At 38.6% G+C, this 19,200-nt stretch overlaps 1 protein-coding gene across 2 annotated transcripts in view; it reads left to right on the top strand.

Annotated features, from left to right (window-relative positions):
* LOC140195479 (phosphatidylinositol 5-phosphate 4-kinase type-2 alpha) overlaps positions 1-18,515 on the top strand; it is a 242,023-nt gene extending 223,508 nt beyond the window's left edge. For both annotated transcript variants that reach the window (XM_072253826.1, XM_072253827.1), the window contains exons 8-10: positions 3,337-3,589; positions 11,918-12,021; positions 16,955-18,515. In XM_072253826.1, the coding sequence (XP_072109927.1) occupies positions 3,337-3,589; positions 11,918-12,021; positions 16,955-17,035 (438 nt within the window). In that variant the 3' untranslated portion in view covers positions 17,036-18,515. The remainder of the gene's footprint in view (positions 1-3,336; positions 3,590-11,917; positions 12,022-16,954) is intronic.
* Positions 18,516-19,200: the final 685 nt, after the last annotated feature.

Below are 19,200 nucleotides of genomic sequence, written 5' to 3'. Positions count from 1 at the left end.
CCAATAACAATTTTCCATTTTTTCAACTAAATAATAACAGCACAGTAGAACTTAAACCTGTAGAACGAAATGTGTTTTTGAAGATTGTATCTGTAGCAATTGTTAGATTTAACAAATGGCTTACTCAGTAACAAAATTCCAATGCATGTTTGTCTTGTGAATTAACAATTACAAAAGAGTTAACTGAAGACGCAAATAAGGAATCAGCAAAAAGTCATTTGAGCTCTTTCCTCTGATATCTTAGATGCCTCATTATAGCATTGCAGAATTATAGTTGTTAGATATACATATACTAGATGTAATTTTCTCAGTAATCCTGCAGTGAAAAAATCATGATCATTAGTTATTTACTGAGCATCAATATGTGAGGCTCATCCCAGAATGTGGGGCATGCCTAAAGCGTCCTTTGTATTGTTATTTGTCTGCATAAAATCCAAGCTCTTGAGAAAATGAAAGCTCTACATTATAAGTAATAGCGGTAAATTTTAGAATTCTACACTGATTATAATACTTTACAAAGTTACCCTCAACCCTGCCAATTATAAGCATTGCTTTATAAACACTTGTTCTGTACGCTGTATAGTATTTATATTTGTTTAAGAAAGAAATCTATTTATATTTTAGAAGGAAATTATTTCATAAAGATCTAGGTGTATGTGTTATGAAAAATTGCAACATAAAAGGCCATTTGGCCCAGCTGGTATATGTCAGGCCTCATCTGGCTTATCATTAAATAATGCTGAGAAATCTGCTGGTGGGGGTTTGTCCGTGTATATGCATATGTATCAGTCAATTCTCTGTGGCACTGCACGCAGGGAATTATAATTGAACATGACCCTGAACTGAAATAGAGACAGAGGGCAAATATAATTGGGCAAGAGGATGTGAATGTTGGGAGAACATTTTAAAGTCATACACAGTTTTTAAATATATTTTAATCAGAAATGTCTACACTACATCCAGATTTAAAATGGAAACTTTTAACCTAATCTTGTCATGGTGAACTGTGTCTTTAACCCTCAGTGAGAACAGTGTAGCATTTCTAATGAAAGAAGCTGACAGGAAGTATGCACAGATGTTTGATTTTTATTATAGATCATGATGTTTATATACTGTACGTTGTGTGTTTATAAATCGTGGTGTGTACTTCTTGTGGAGAAACATACACACATTTCCTAACACATTTCAAAAGCCCATCGCGATGCAAAATGACATGTAGCTTCATAAAAATGTCTACCAAACATTTCCCTCCTCAACCACTACTTCACCCCAAATGAGAAGACACAAATACAGTAATTTGGATGTATAAGCTCCACAAAAAAGGCAAAATACTGAAGGCACTCTATCTGCAAGTTTCAAATTACAGTATTTGATTAAAAACGATGATAGAATTTAGACTTTTGTCGTGTTACAGAATAATAATATAAAAATAATACAAAATTCATAACAGATAACAATGGTTGTGTTTTATGTTTATGTCTTCCTTCCGTTATACATTTCACACCTCCAGATTCTGCAAGCTCAGAAAATGGTTCTGTGGTTGATACTTTATGGAAAACCTTTACCTGTGCATGTTCTTTTTAATACTGCTCTCTGATGCCTGACACGTAACAATAAATTCAAACTTCTATGCGGTTCTTTTTGCCTAAAATAATTCGTTTTAATATTAGGAAATACTGAAGATGTGATATGCAAGTAAGATTAAACTGCAATGAGTGAAAATTTATTTTTATTTATCTAATAGGTTAAAGGTTTAAGGTTAAAGTGACATTTACTTACAGTTTAGCTGAAAGAAAAAATTATTGTTGTGCTTGCAGTTTCAGTGCTTGCAAAATCTGAGGTGTGAAATTTATAAAGGCAGGAGCATATAAACATAAAATACTATCTGTTATGAGTTTTACATGTGATTTGCCCTGGAAGAAAATTAGACTGCTAATTTCCAGTTTGGGAAATACACCAAATCAGGTAAAAATTAGAGACATTGATGTGACTAGATTTGTTGCTGCAATGCAATGTAGTTTAATCTCTCAAGTCAACATAAAATGTAAAATAAACCTCATTATGGAATGGCAGCATTTGAGTAAATTACACTGGAAGCTTCTGTTAATTCAGACATGTGACGCGGATGTTATTGGGAGGTGGGGGATGCTGCCAACCAGTGCTGTACAATATTCAGACTTGGTCTCACCACATAATAAATTTACTTTGAATGTTGTCATCAAAGTACATATATGTTACCTTGTAGTACCATAAGATTCATTTTCTTGCAGGTATTTACAGGAAGAAAGAAATACAATAGAATTTTGTGTAAAACTATACCTAAACTGACAAAGACTGACAAAGAACCAATGTGCAAAAACTACAGAACTGTACAGATAAAAATGATACTGAGAACACGAGTTGTAAAGAGTCCTTGAAAGTGAGTCTTTTGGCTATACGATCTGCTTAGAGTAGTGGTGAATGACGTTGTCCATGTTGGTTCAGTACCCTGATGGTTGTACAATAGTAGCTGTTCCTGAACCTGATGGTGGAGGAGCTAGAGTTTCTGTACCTCCTGTTATGGGCCAGTTGTGATGGTAGGCAAATTGGAGCAGATCAGAGAAATAACAAATATGGCGTAATTAAAGAGCTGATGCTTGTAGTGTTAGAGACCTGATCCAGATTGGATGTGAGTTGCTTAGTTGCTAAGAGAAGTAATGGTGGATTGATGCAGTTCTGATTATCATATGCCAATTCTCCTTAAAAGGATTGAGGGACTGTTACTTTTACACACTGTTCAAAGAGAAGTTAAACAGAGTAAAACTGGTCATCTACCAATAAAATGACAAATTTAATTTGCCATATTGAGGTAATCAGTAATAGTCGGCATGGTTTTGTTCACAGCACGTATTTGATCACGTGACAGTGTGATATAACGGAGATGAAGTTGATATCATTCATGTAACATGCACTTGCACAATGCATTTGAAGACACTACATTATAAGTATTAGCAAATGTGAATTACATGAAATTAAAGAGAAATGGATATAATATTAACTAAGGCACAGAGTACTGGTGAATGTTTTACAAACCAGTATGAACTATTTAATGCTGTTCCCTATCGGATGTGCCTTTTTCCTTCATTGACCTTTTCCTCTACCAAGTCCAAAATAACTCAGTCTAAATGTAACACATGCGACTGATTTTTTGAACGGTATGAAAGATAAGCTTTTCATTGTATCTTGGGACGTGTGACAATAATAAACCAATTTCAATTGCAATTCTTCAAACTGTGTTATTTTTTTTGCTTCTAGTTATGAGTATGTGCTTTTTCACATTCTGTAATTTTACTTCAGTTTCTTGCTCAGCTGAAGATCATGGATTACAGCCTTCTAGTTGGTATTCATGATGTTGAACGAGCCGAACAGGATGAAATGGAGTTTGAAGATGAAGAGGATGAAGGAGAAAGTGATGGAGCTGGAGGCCAAATGACAGGATCTTGTGGAACACCTCCAGACAGCCCTGGAAATACACTGAACAGCTCAAGACCATTGGCACTTGGTGAATTTGACCCAGCTATTGACGTGTATGCCATAAAAAGCCATGAAAGTAAGTAAATGCATAACATTAAAAATATGTTCAATATATGATGCATGTTGTTTACGGTGGCTATAACTAAGTGATTTTTGATATTATTATGTTAATACAGGATATGAGAGTAAAATATATGTGGAATTCTGGTAAATGTATTACTGGTTTCCCTCAATATATTGAGTTTGACTTGATGAAGATGCAGGTTTCTAAAATAGATCTTTATTTTTCATGCGTAATAAACATCATTATCATCTACATGGTTACTTTTAGTGATTCATATACCTCTCTGATTCATTATCTTTCAACCTTCAGTAGAATCATAGAGTCCTACAGCACAGAAATGTGCCTTTTGCCCCAACTGGTTCATGCTAACCAAAATGGCCCCATCTGCACTCGTTCCATTTGCCAGCATTTGGCCCATAACTTTCTAAACCTTTCCAATCTAAGTACCTGTCCAACTGTATTTTAAATATTGTCATTGTGCCTGGCTCAACTACTCCCTCTGGCAGTTCATTCCACGTGGAGATCACCCTTTGTTCTCCTCACTCCTATTAAATCTCATTTCTCTCACCTTAAACCTATGTCTTCTAGTTCTTTATCCTGGGGAAAAAAGACTGAGTACATTCACCCTATCTGTGCTCCTTATGATGTTATACACCTCCATAAGATCGCCTGTCAGCCTCAAACACTCCAAGGAATAAAGTCCCAGCCTGTCCAGCCTCTCCTTATAACTCAGTCCCTCAGGACCAGGCAATATCCTTGTAAATCTTTTCTGCACACTTTCTAGTTTAATAACATATTTCTGGCAGCAGGGCAGCCAGAACTGAACACAATACTCCAAGTGCAGCCTCATCAACAACTGCACACTGACCTCCCAACATTTATTCTTCGTGCCCTGACTGATGAAGACTAGCATGCCAAATGTCATTTCACCACCCTGTCTTCCTGTGACTCCGCTCTCAAGAAGCCATGTTCAAACTCAAGGCTCCTCTGTTCTACTACAGTCCCCAGGGCCTTACTGTGAGTTTTATTACCCATTTGTCCACCACTCTGTAAAACCTGTTGTGCCAATCATGTAGTCTGAACAAGATAGGCTGAAAGGCTTGTTCCTGTGCTGTGTTCTATGTTCTATATTCCACAAAAATCACCCCTCGGTCTCCTATAATCCAGTGAAGATATATCCACCCCATCCTCATAATCTTTTATTCCAGACACAACCTGGTTGCTACTAAATCCTTGCTGTAGTGTGGCTACCAGAATTCTATGCAGTATTCGTAGCTCAGTCAAACCAACATTTAATAGGACTGCAACAATATAAGTGATCTGTGATTCCAGTATAGAACTCCTTCTCTCTCCAAATCTGCAGAACATTCCATTCTATCTTTTGTTTGTCTTTATTCTTGCAACATTTTTCAATCTCTTCACCAACCTGGCCTGACTGTTCACCTGCCTCCACAGGGGCCCGTGTTGGGACTGCTCCTTTTCACATTATATGTCAATGATTTGGATGACAGAATTGATGGCTTTGTGGCCAGGTTTGCAGATGATACGAAGATAGGTGGAGGGGCAGATAGTGTTCACGAAGCAGGGAGTCTGCAGAAAGACTTAGACGGATTTTGAGGATGGGCAAAGAAGCGGCAGATGGAATATAGTGTAAGGAAGTGTATGGTTATGCACTTTGGTAGTAGGAATAAAGGCATAGACTGTTTTCTAAATGAGGAGAAAATTCAGAAATCAGCAAAGAGATTTGTGAGTCCTCATGCAGGACTCAAATTGCAGGTTGAATTGGTGGTGAGGAAGGTAAATGCAATGTTAACATTCATTTCAAGATAATATAAAAACAAGAATGTAGTGCTGAGGCTTTATAAGGTATTGGTCAGACTGTGCTTGGACTACTGTAAGGAATTTTGGGCTGCTTATCTGAGAAAGGCTCTGTTGGCATTGGCAAGGGTCCAGAAGCGGTTCATGAGAATGATCCCAGGAATGTAAGGGTTAATGTATGGGCCTGTAACCACTGGAGTTTAGAAGAATGAGGGACAATCTCATTGAAACCTATCGAATATTGAAAGGCCTAGATAGAGAGGGCACAGAGAGAATGATTCCCGTAGTAGGAAGTCTAAGATAGAGGGATGTCCCTCAGAACAGAGATGAGGAAGAATTTCTTAGGCCAGAGGATGGTGAATCTGTGGAATTCATTGCTGCAGATATCTGTGGAGGCCAAGTCATTGGGTATATTTAAATAAGAGGTTGATAGAGTCTTGATTAGTAGAGGTGTCAAAGGTTACAGGGAGAAGTTTTGGAGAATAGGATTGAGAGGGATAATAAATCAGCCATTATTGAATGGAGCAGATTGATGGATCAGATGGGCTAATTTTAATTCTGCTCCTATGTCTTATGGTCTCATTTGTAACTTCTGTGGCATTTTATTGTTCGGCATCTGAAGTTCCATTTAGCTACATTTACTTTGCTGTCCAGATTTTAATCTCTGGCGCTTTAAATAACTTAATCGGGTTGGTAAATGTGAAATACATTTATAAAGCTAGTTTATTAATATATTTTATATTCCCAGTTGTTTTGTTATCTGACCTTTCCAACAACAATCACATTGTAGTTCCTTTTCTTAAATTGACCATAAAATAATCGGCCTCCCCTACTGTCAAGATGAAGCCACACTCAGGTTGGAGGAACAACACCTTATATTCCGTCTGGGTAACCTCCAGCCTGATGGCATGAACATTGACTTCTCTAACTTCCATTAATGCCCCTCCTCCCCTTCACACCCCATCCCTTATTTATTTATTTAATATATTTTTATTTTTCTCCTTTTTTTTCTCTCTCTTTTTTCTCCCTCTGTCCCTCTCACTATAACTCCTTGACTGCTCTCCACCCTCTGGGCTCCCCTCCCCCCTTCTCTTTCTTCCCAGGCTTCCTGTCCCATGATCCTCTCCCTTCTCCAGCCTGGTATCCCTTTCGCCAATCAACTTTCCAGCTCTCCCCTCCTGTCTTCTCCTATCATCTCGGATCTCCCCCTCCCCCCCCCCACTTTCAAATCTCTTACAACCTGTTCTTTCAGTTAGTCCTGACGAAGGGTCCCGGCCCAAAATGTCAACTGTACCTCTTCCTATAGATGCTGCCTGGCCTGCTGCGTTCACCAGCATTTTTTGTGTGTGTTGCTTGAATTTCTAGCATCTGCAGATTTCCTCGTAGCCTGGTGTTCCCTTGATTTTCTTTAGAACACAGGAGCAACGTTTCATGAAAATAGGTTTCTAGTGTATATGGTTAAGGTGCTTCCTCGTGGTCACTTCTGGTCTTGTAAGACTGGAGCAATTCCCAGAGAAGACACAATGTGCAGTAGCCAGTGGGTTATTCAAAAGATCAAGGATCTACTAAGCACAAGGTTTCTGTACTTAGCAATGCTGACCAGTGGCAAAGAACTCAGCCCTCCAGACTCTGGTGATGTTACCCTCAGACTGTATTCCTCATTTCTGTCTTTCCATCTGGTCCTTAAGCCTGTCTGAAGCTTTTTTCTGCATGCTAAGCTCAAACACTCAGTCCTGTAGCCAAAAATGCTCCAGCCATTGAAGACCCCTTTGTCCATTCCAAGTCAGCACTTAATCCCAGTCCAGCTATCGCTTAGTCAGTATCTCTCTCACACGAATCACTCGCGCAAAATTCCTGTCCCTTTCCTCCATCAGATCTCCAATATTGTGAACAATCGCTCACAGCCCTAATCTCCATCAGCTTTAATGAGTGCACAGTTTGACTTCAGCTCATCTTCATTTTGCAATCTTTCGAAATAACAAATGGCCTTCAGCATCTTCTCAAGAGCCTTATTGCAGTAGGCAGATCCAGGAGAAGTACACGTGTGCTTTATTTTCAGAATACTTTAAACTCTTAACTGACTTAGACCTGCTTCCTATCAAGCCTTAAGATATCAATTTTACAACTTTTCACAAATAAGAGACCAAGAAGGCTTTTTTGAAATCATGGCATCATGCTCTCAAGTCTGACATTGTTTACCTTGATACCCGGTGTCTCCTGACTTTGGCTTCAACATTGTAATGTCCCTTAAGACATTTACGGCTACATCCATTAATACTGCTACCAGTACACCATTATCATGGTCATTATTAGTACAACAGTTACTGACACTATTATTCCCTGCTGTTAGCCTTTTCAGTGAGTTGTAAACAAATAATGTCTTCCAACTAAACCATGCTGTTTTCCCTCAAGTATTGAGAGAGGGAACTTCTGTTCATCAGGTGAGGGTGGTTATTCTTGAACATCACTGTAGAAGTGGAGAAGATTGTGATACAGGTGGAAGGTGTTCCCATGCCAGCTGAAAAAACTGTAAGAGATTAATCATGCACTTCAACTCCCTGTTCACAGCTTTGTAAGTCACATCATCTTAAATGCTCACTTTTAATCATGTTCTCTGATTGTACCTTCCTTCCTGGCAGTTAGTTTCATTCTTTCAATTCTTTGAGGGAAAATGCTTCCTCAAAATATCTCTACTCCTTCTACCTATCACATTAAATCCATGCTCCCTATTAATTGACCATTCTGCTCTTTAACAAAAATCATTCCTGTTAGATCCATTTTCCCGCGCCTTTCTCAAGTTCAAGTTCAATTTTATTGTCATTCATGCATCCTGCTGAAGGAAACAACGTTTACCTGGACCAAGGTGAACAACACAGTACATTTAACTCACAAACAACATATAAAGTAATATTACAACAAATAAATTAACAAGCAGTAATATATATTCCAAAAGACTGACATTTAGCATGAGGTGCATTTATGAAACAAGTTAAAAAGTAAACTGTGTAACACTTCTGGTGCTTCATAAGTGACCAGGCCTGGGCGGTGGCAGGGAGTTCAGTAGTCTGCCGGCTGGGGAAAAAGCTGTTTCCCATTCTAACAGTCCTTGTCCTAATGCAACAGTGTTTGAGATTGTGGGACGGATGGGCGGGATCCTCAACAATGCTAAGGGCTCTGTGCATGCAATGCTCCTGATAAATCTATTGGATGGATGGAAGAGAGATCCTGATTAACCTCTCAGCAGTTCTGTGTTCTAAAAAAAATTACCCCAGGAGAGCCAGTCTTCATTCATGATGAAAAGCCTCCAGATATGGAAAAATATCCGCAAATCTTTCCTGCAAGTATTTGGACATGTAACGAATGAAGAAAAGGGATGGCCCGGTGCCGTCTGCCTAGAGGCCTGTGCAATCGAAAACCAAAGTGCCACAGGTGCTGGAAATATGAATAAAGCAATGAATGCTCTAGCTAGTCAGATTAGGCAGCCACTGTGGAAAGAGGAACAGAGCTAACATTTCATGTTGAAGTTCCTTTCTTGGCTGATGGATCTGATAAGCGCTGATTGACTTGAAGTGGAGTGGAAAAAACCTGCACCCTTAATGCCATTTATGAAATTCTGGTGCAGTCAGTGTAGGGAAGTGAAATCCCTGTTGTTTTGCACTTCCCTTATATTCTTTATATACTTCCTTTACTTCCCTGGGGCTTTTTGGAGCTACTTACCCTGCACTAGAGGGAGTGGCTTTAGGGTGAGAGGGGGAAGTTAGAGGGAGGTAACCAGAATGCATTACCTCTGTCATATTTCTCCCTCTCACCCTAGTGGAAGCAGACACAATAGTGGCATTTGGACAGCCACAAGAACGTGAAGGGAATGGAGGAAAATGGATTGCTTGCAGGCAGATGGGATGGTTTCATTTGACACTGTAGTTGGTTTAGACATTGTGGGCCAAAGAACCTTGTTCCTATGCTTTACTGTTCTATGTTTGCTAAAATTGCCTGTTGATGCTCTTCTGTTAAAATTATTGTATCATTTGTTAACCTTCTAACCACAAAATAACTCTCACAGCCATAAATTTCTTGAACCTCAGTCAACTCCCTCTTGATGTTCTTATTCCACCCTCATCTCTCAAAAAATTCTGCAGCCAGGAGCACTAAAGTTCTATTTTTACCGTTCTTTAATTCACATTTCAGTCATAGAAGCAATATCACACTTCCACAGCTTCTGCCCTCAGGTTTGCCCTTAGCATTTGTAGATGTTACCATGTGGACAGAATAAAGTTTCTTTTATTCTATAAAAGCAGTGTTGTTCCTCTCCTCACCTGGTGGCACATCAGGCAGCAATCTCGCCATTTCTTTGGCATTTTTCTGTTTTTCACAAGGCTAAGTTGCGAGCTCAATGCTCAACAGAGCAGAGATGCAATGAGTGCAAGGTGCCAGCCAGATTTGAACCCAGGACCACTCACCTCAAAGTCCAGTGCAGGTGCCACTACACCAACAGCTGTCTTCATCGAAGCAGTGTACCCAATCCGAAATACTCCTGATCAAGGATCCTTTGAAATGATCACTGTAAATTATTACCTTTTCCACAACAGCAATATTTATTGGCATTGAGAAGACTTACAGCTCAATACTAATTAATGCCAGCTTTCCAACAGAACGGGACTATATGTTATGATTTGGAAATCCCCACACTGAACGCATAATTCCGGCGTAGAAGAAAACCATTAATTTAAATTATAGTCAAACTGAGATCCTAGAATCAAAATAATAATGCTCCAGCCTACATTATACAGAGAAATTGGAGAGTTACACACTACATAATGACAGGTTAACTATTATCAAGAGGAGCCTAGATGTGAGGAATATAACATTGTGGGCAAAATGAGGCAATATCGCTCTGTACCTGATACCTGACTTGAACCAACTCGCACTAATGATGAAACAAAATAGGTAATGCTGTATTTCTGGCGTTTTCCATTATCGGCAGTATTTTGCTTTTCTACAATCTCTTTCATGATCTATCAACTGCATGATTTTATTTTTTTTTACCCACTCGGCTTTGAGTTTTAAAAATTCTATTTAAGTTTTGAAATAAATTTGATAGCCTGCAGTCAATAAGACAAATTCACTGCAGTCAACTTGTGAACAAGAGTCAGGCTAAATCAAATCTAGAAACAGTTTCAGAATCAGAATCAGGTTTAGTATCACTGGCCTATGTCGTGAAATTTGTTAACTTAGCAGCAGCAGTACAATGCAATGCATAATAGAGAAAAAAAAATGTGTTACAGTAAATGTAGATACTGTATATTAAGTAGTTAAATTAGTGCAAAAATAGAAATAAAAAAGTAGTGAGGTGGTGTTCATGGGTTCAATGTCCTTTCAGAAATCAGATGACAGAGGGGAAGAAGCTGTTCCTGAATCACTGATTGTGTGCCTTCAGGCAATGAGAAGAGGGCATCTCCTGGGTGATGGTGGTCCTTAATGATGGGCGCTGCTTTTCTGAGGCACCGCTCCTTGAAGATGTGTCATGCCTATTTCCTTAATATTGGATTGGTGTAGCTATACATTTCCATTGATGCCAATTATAGTCTAATTTAGGAGAAAGATAGGCATCTAAACAATTTAGCACAGAAGCTCAGTTTATCAGAGTAGAGTTTTATAAAACTTATTTTGTAAATTTAATGCATACAGTTGCACAGCTGACCTTTAGTCATGCCTACTAGGCGGTTCAATAGAAACACAAAACTGAGCTTCAGTGCTAAATTGTTCAGATGCCCATCTTTCTCCTAAATTAGACTATAATTGGCACCAATGGAAATACACAATTACGCCAATCTAATATTGAGGAAATAGGCATGATACATTCACAACTTTTCATTTCCTTCTGTCAAATACAGATAAATAATGAAGGAATAACTAACCACTCTGCCAAGGATCACCAGTGTAGTTTGTTTATTTTTAAAAATAGAGCACAGAAAGTGCCTTATAAGAGTGATGATTTTTAAAAATATGCTTTAAAAGATTCAAAATAATTTTTTTAATTATACAACATGTGTAAATAATTCACATTAATTTCTACACCTTGATGGAATGTTATAAAAATTTTTGGAGGATAATTACATGAAGTGGAATTCATATTAGACATTTCTCTTGTCTATACAGACTGCTTCTATTTCTCCCCTCGCCCCACTTTCTTTGCAGACTCAGCATTTTGAATATCCACTGACACCTGGTGCCATCCCATTGATTTACTGTTATATTAGTATCGAGTCATAAGCGAGTATTCTTGTGGGATTTATGAGATGCAAAATAGCTTGGTGAAAAAAACTCATTAAATCCCAATGAGAATAAACATTCTTCAGTTGTAAAAAAGAAATGGGAAATTTGTTATATGTTCCCACTGCAACTTGTCTTGTACAAGTTATTTCACAGTAATAATGACCTTATTTAATATTTTCCAACTGGATAATACATCTTTGCCTTTGTTATAACCATATCTTGTTCACATACTCAATATTTATTTTCCAGATTCCCAGAGGAAGGAGGTGTACTTCTTGGGAATTATTGACATTCTGACACATTATGATGCAAAGAAGAAAGCAGCACATGCTGCCAAAACAGTCAAACATGGTGTAAGTAATTTCTGCTTTCATATTTTTTTACATAATTGCTTTGAGGTCTAAAGCACAAACGAAGAGAGTCAGATATAGCAACAGAAACAAGAGAAAATCTGCAGATGCTGTAAATCCAAGACAAAGCACACAAAATGCTGGAGGAATTCGGCAGGTCAGGCAGCATCTATGGAAATAAATAATCAGTCGATGTTTCATGCTGAGACCTCTCATCAGGACTGGAAAAAAGCTGTGAAGATGAGTACCAGATATAGGAGCAGAATTTAAACCATTCAGCTCATCGAGTCTCTTCCGCCATGCAATCATGGCTGTTTTTTTTCCCACCTACCACATTCTTCTGTCTTCTCCCTGTAATTCCTGACCCACTTACCAATCAAGGAACAATCAAGAACTGCCTTAAAGGCACCCAATGACTTGGTCTTTACAACACTCTGTGGCAATGAATTCAACAAATTCAGCACCCCCCCCCCCCCCCACTTTCCACTGGCAGAAGAAATTCCTCCTCATCCCCCTCCAAAAGGGGTGTCCTTTTGTTCTGCGTCTGCCCTTGAATTCTTACTTCCTCTGTCGATGGAAACATCCTGTGTCTGCTCAATCCCGGCATTTCAGTCTTTGGTAGATTTCAATGAGATTCCACCACCACCACCCCTCCCCCCCCCCCCATCATTCTGAACTCCACTGTGTACAGGGCCAGAGCCATCAAACATTCCCCGTATATCGAGCCTTTCATTCTTATGCATCTCCTCTCGACCTTCTCCAGGACCAGCATCTCTTTCCTTCGAAACGGCCCAAAATTACTCTCAGTACTGTATTGCAAGCGTACTGTAACTTTCGGGAGAAGGTCGTTTTGGTCTTTGATTTACACTAAATTACTGTGGGTATTGTTTTTTAGTACTAAAACTATCCTTTCTTTTTCAATCTTTTTATTAGTTTCACATAGCATAGTAATGGTACAAAGTTATTGAGAATACAGTGTTATAATTGGCACAGTTAATTATAAAGCCAGTTGACACTTAAATGATAAAACTCCCAATCATATAGGATACAGATGAACAATATAAAACAAAGAAAAATATCTAAAAAGAAAGCATGGAAAAGGAAAAAAAATAAAACTGTAACCCCCCCCCAAAAAAAAACTAATCTAAACGGTATTAATCAACTAAACTTTAAAAAAGGACATGGGCTGTTATGTAACATCATTAAAAAAAAAGGAAACCTTAGTGTCGGCGACTCCGTTCCTCTCAACCAATATTACAAAGAAATAAAATAGGTTTGGCAAAGGTCATATGAAAATGTTGAATAAATGGCCTCCAGCTCTTTTTGAATTTAATAGAGGGATCATAAGCAACACTTCTAATTTTTTCCAAATTTAAACACAGCATAGTTTGAGAGAACCAATGAAATATGGTAGGAGGATAATCCTAAAACTATCCGACTATCCTGAACACGGTACTAAGGTCCAAAACACACACAATCTACTTTCACACAGCAGCCCATTCTGAAAGTGTGACTCCATTGGAAGCGCGCAATCTTTTAGTCCCATCTGCCTATTCAGGTGGAAGTAAGAGATGTTGGCCTAGGTTTTGCTGCATCTTGCAGTTCCACGTGGGACGACCAGTGTTTCTTAGCATGAGGGAATCTGTTCTTGGATTGTGCGCCAACTTGTATCTGCAGAGTCCACTATTCATTTGAATTAGTAGTTATTGTCAGTAATTTGTAAAACTTCAGGGAAGAAGGGTAATGAATAAGGAAAAAAGATAGCTTACATTTTTAAACTATTTCTGGAAAGTGTATAATTGTTTTAATTTACACTTGGGCAATGTATTGAAGGATATGGCCCTAATTCAAGCAAATGGGATTAGTGTTGATGGACAAAACGGTCATCATGGACATGATGGGTTTTTCTGTGCTGTAAAACTCTAGGGCTCTGTATAGGACATTGGTGAAAACATATTTGGAGCACTATGTATTGGCCTCTTTACTTATGAAAGGATATTGATGATTGGAAGCAGTTCAGGTAGTTTACTAGACTGACACCTGGAAGAGGCAAGCTACTTTATGAGGAAAGATTGGGCAGGCCTAGTTTCTATGTGCTGCAGTTTTGAAGACTGAGAGGGAACTTTGATGGAAACATAGCAAATCCAGAGTGGTTTTGGCATGGTCGATACCAAAATATATTTCCTTCTGCGGAAGAGTGTAGAACTAGGCATTACTGTATGAAAATACCTTCATTTATAAGGTAAGGCTACTTTACTAGGTACAGGAGTGAAACCCATTATGGTCCTCTGCTGCTGTAGTCCTCCCACTTCAAGATTCGACATGTTCTGCATTCAGAGATGTTCTGCTGTACACCACTGTTGTAACGTGTGGTTATTTGAGTTACTTTCGCCTTTCAGTCAACTTGAACCAATCTGGCCATTCTTCTCAATCCTCTCTCAATAACAAGGTGTTTTCATCCATAGAGTTGCCACCCACTGGATATATTTTGTTTCTTGCAGCACCCTCTGTAAACTCTAGAGACTGCTGTGCATAAAAATCCCAGGAGATCAGCAGTTTCTGAGGTACTCAAACCATCACATCTGGCACACCACAGCAGAGCCACGGTCAAAGTCACCTAGATCACATTCCTTCCCCATTCTGATGTTTGGTCTGAACGACAACTGAATCAGTCAGGTTTAATATCACCGGCATATGTCCTGAAATTTGTCGTTTTGCGGCAGCAGTGCACAGGAATACATAATTTTTAAACACTATAAATTACAATCAATATATACTAAAAATATAAATTAATTAAGTTGTAAAAAATGTGAGCAGAAAAATAGTGAGGTAGTGTTCATGGATTCATTGTCCATTCAGAAATCTGATGGTGGAGGGGAAGAAGCTGTTCCTGAAACATTGCGTGTGTGTCTTCAGGCTCCTGTTCCTCCTCTTTGATGGTAGTGATGAGAAGAGGGCATGTCCTGGATGGTGGAGTCCTTAACGATGGACACCCCATTATTGAGGCATTGCCTTCTGAAGGTGTCCTCGGTACCAGAGAGGCTAGTGTCCATGATGGAGCTGCTGTGTGTACAATTTCTGCAGCTTTTTCCGATCCTTTGCTATGGTCCCTCCAGAAGGTGAAGCAACCAGTTAGAGTACTTGCCATGGTACATCTGTAGAAATTGGCAAGAGTGTTTGGTGACATGCCAAGCATCCTCAAACTCCTAATGAAATATAGCCGCTGCCATACCTTCTTTGTAATTACGTCAGTGTGTTGGACCCATGGAAGATCTTGTGAGATGTTGACACCCAGGAACATGGAATTGCTCACCCTTTCCCACTGCTGATCCCTCAATTAGGATTGCTGTGTGTTCCCTTGACTTCCCCTTCCTGAAGTCCACAATCAATTCCTTGGTCTTACTGATGTTGAGTGCATGGTTGTTGTTGAGACACCGTATAGCTCCTCGTCACCATCTGAAATTCTGTCAACAGTAGTCGTGTCATCAACAAATTTATAGATGGCATTTGAGCTGTGCCTGGCCACACAGTCATGGGTGTAGAGAGAGTACAGCAGTGACCTAAGCTCACAATCAGCACCGGTGTTGATTGTGAGCAAGGAGTATATGTTATTTCCGGTCTGTAGTCTCTCGCTGAGAAAGTCAAGAATTCAGTTGCAGAGGGAGGTACAGAGGCCCAGGTTTTGGAGCTCGTTGATTAGAACTAACGGCTTGATTGTGTTGTATGACTAAACCTCTTGACCATGTCTGCATGCTTTTATGCTTTGAGTTGCTGCCACATGATTAGCTGATTAGATATTTGCATTAATGAACAAGCATATAAATGTGCCTAATAAAATGGCCACTGAGTGAGATAGAGACGAGTCAAAAGCTTTTCTCTATGGGCCATGAATCTTTACAGCTCTTCCTCCAAAGGGCAAAGGAAGCGTACGCTCTGAATATTTTTAAGGAAGAGGTCAATACATCCTTAATAAGGGGATGAAGGGTTGTCACAAATGCAGAATTGAGGTTGCAAACTAAATTAGTCATGACCTTAAAAGGTGGAGCAGACTCAAAGGGCCAAGAGGCCTATTCCTGCTTAAATATATCGCTCTGTATGGGGGTATATCATTTTTCATTATTTTGAAGTACATTTAGTTAAATTTTTTTTGTTATTTATGTTTAATCTTTCCTCAATTCTTCCCAATGACTCTTGACAGCTTTGACAGATATGCTAAACACAAGGTGGGGATTTACTGCCCATCAAAGGCTTCCAGAGTGGTGTCGTGAGGTGGGGGCAAGCTCTGGCTCTCTCACGTCATCCCATTGCATCTTCCAACGCTCTGCCACCACTCAGGACCTCATTGCTTGGCTCCAGGACCATCTGGACTTGAAAGGTCCAATGAATTTGACTTTCCAGACCCTAAGATGACAAGTTTTGTTGCATGAAAGGATATGGACAACGCCTGGCAAGGCATGAAAATTTGGGCAATTGTGATAAAACATGAAGAGCTGCCCGGTATTAACATTCAAACAATGCCATCAGCAACAGATTCAATTGCTATTTGTCTTTTATGCTTATTGGGTGTCAGATCTGTCTCTGTGCTTCAAAAGCTCTCCACAGCTGAGTATATGGCAATGAGAAATTATTCTAGTAACCAATAATTCATTGGTAGAATATAAATGTTCCTCAGCTTGATGGGAGGTTTGAGTATAAACAACTTTCTTCCATTCTACAATTTATAATTAATAACTAGTGAATAATTATCCACTGTTCACTTCGGGCCCAGTCAACGGAAAGAAATGAATGGCAGTAATTGGCTCACACATTATTCCCTCTAAGGACTTTTTAATAAAAAATATTTATTCAAAGTCTCCTATTGGCAAAATATGTTTAGATAAAAGCATTTGAAAGCTGATAAATGGAGAGTGATAATTGTATATTCTTTCATTTGTAGGCTGGTGCAGAAATCTCCACTGTGAATCCAGAGCAGTACTCGAAGCGTTTTGTGGAATTTATCACCAGTATTTTGACATAGCCGAACATGTGCAACAACTGGGAGGGGTGACAATGACTTTGGAATGAAATGGGCTATAAGAAGTGGCACCTACAGCATTTGTCTTGATGAAAGCATTCCCTTGTTTACATCTTCTAATTATGATTGTCGGAAAATAGCTTTAACTGCTTCCTGAAAATCCCAGCACAATTCTCCCAATTAATGACTTTGTTTCGTGGGAAGAATATAAAAACGGTTGGAGTGCACTGCAGAAGCAACCCTCTGAGACCAGCTGTGACGGAACTTTGTGGGGAGAGGTACTTTGAATGGGAAGAAACTGCATGTTAATTGACACAGAGTAATTACTGGTATCAAATTATAAACTGTGGATCGGTTTATCACTTGAACTGAAAAGATTGAGAGCAGTATTTGCTTCACTTGCTAATGTTACACCTGTTGTGTACGCTGGCACTCCTCGACATGGCTTCATAGTTTATCATTTCCTCAAAGGGAATTCTGTCATAATAGAATCTTAAAACTTATGTGGAATTATGTAGAAATAAATGTGTCTCATCCCCACTTTGGAGGCTTGTATTATATGTGTTTAAAGTTGCAATTCTTTCAGGGATGAAATACAATTTTAAAAAATTCAGCCCCTCCCAAAAAATTACCTGAATTGTTATACGGTGTGGAAAAGATGAACTTTAATTGTTAAGATCTGCCTTATTTTTATTTCACATGAGTTTGGGCAACATTTTACTACATTTCTGATTTTTTTTGTTTTGGAAAGAAAAATGTAAGATAAAGAATATGAAGTCACATGGGTTATTTTATACACATCAAATCCATTGCGTTTGTAATTGAAATAGAGTGGAAAGTGAATTAACATTTGTAATACCTAGGACAACACATCATAATGAATAGGGTCTTAATTTCACAATGCATAAACCAGATCCAGGATTTTAAAGAATTCTTATTCTGGGATGTGCAGCCCACATTGTTGCATAGTGAACAGCTTTCCCTCATAAATATGGTTTACAATAAAATACCGTTGGATAAAGATTATTCTTTCAACGATCTAAATGTTCCTCCCAAAATTAAATATGGAATGTCACAACCTTTCATTCTTTCGCATTGATATAGGCTCTGGAAACACAATGATAGTACTTCAGATTTCATGGTTGCATTTAAGTTCCTCCAACGTTATGTCAGGTGGGGTTATTTTGTAAATATGTAATAAATGGTTGCCTGAAACTTTTTAGTGCTCATCTGTGAATTGATCTTTTCTTTACTACTTCCACTGTCTCATTAATTATGGAGATTATGCCTTGTTAAGTAAAATGTGCTTAATACCATCAAGAATACACTGTGCAACAAGTGTGCCTTTATTTGAGGTAAACCTTGGAAAACGCTCTTATGACGATACAGATTCCATTAGCGGCTGTGCCATCCCCAGCAGCTGGAAATGTAAGCAAGCAAAGGAGTGCCAGAATGTCTTTCCTATTAAAAATGTGTCATTGTTGTTTGGACTGCAATTTTTTTTAAAAGAAGTGCTTCACATTAGGTAGCAATTTTACCTAAGTTGTACTAGGATTCTAGCGAGGATCAGCATCTTCAGTGGCCAAAGGCAATATCATCCATGTGGGTATGTAATAATTTAACATGGTTTTGTTACTCTTGGTATAGTGATGTTAACACTGTAATGTAAATGTACAGTTATATATTTTATGTATTTAAAAGAAAATTCCATAATCTTTGTGCCGGTCACTTTCATTTCAAATTTTCTGTAGGATGCTATAGTTTCCATTAGTACTAGGACTGCAAGAAACAAGTCCCACCTGGGGGGGGGGGGTGTAAAAATGAGGTACACATACCAAGATATTTGGACAAAACCTTCCTTCTGTGGCTCACCTGTGTATTTTAAATCCTGTTGGCAGCTTACAATTTAATGCACAATGTTTTGTCTGTTATTCATTCATGTAGATAAAATGTATTTTTGTTTAAGTGAGGCAACTTTATAAAATATGTAGTAGTGCTGCATTTGACACACTCCATACCTAAGCTTTGCTTTATGAAATAAAGTGCCCTGTTGTCTCAAAGAATATTGGAACAAGTGTTATTTTCATGTTGGTGATTAAAATGGAATTGCCTATCTTAACATTTCCTAAAGCACCTGGGAAAAAATTGAACTGATGCCCAGCAGCAGT

This window comes from Mobula birostris, chromosome 3, assembly GCF_030028105.1.
Source record: "Mobula birostris isolate sMobBir1 chromosome 3, sMobBir1.hap1, whole genome shotgun sequence".
NCBI lineage: Eukaryota > Metazoa > Chordata > Chondrichthyes > Myliobatiformes > Myliobatidae > Mobula > Mobula birostris.
The sequence above is the reverse complement of the archived record's forward strand: the minus strand, read 5'-3'. Positions and strand labels throughout refer to the sequence as shown.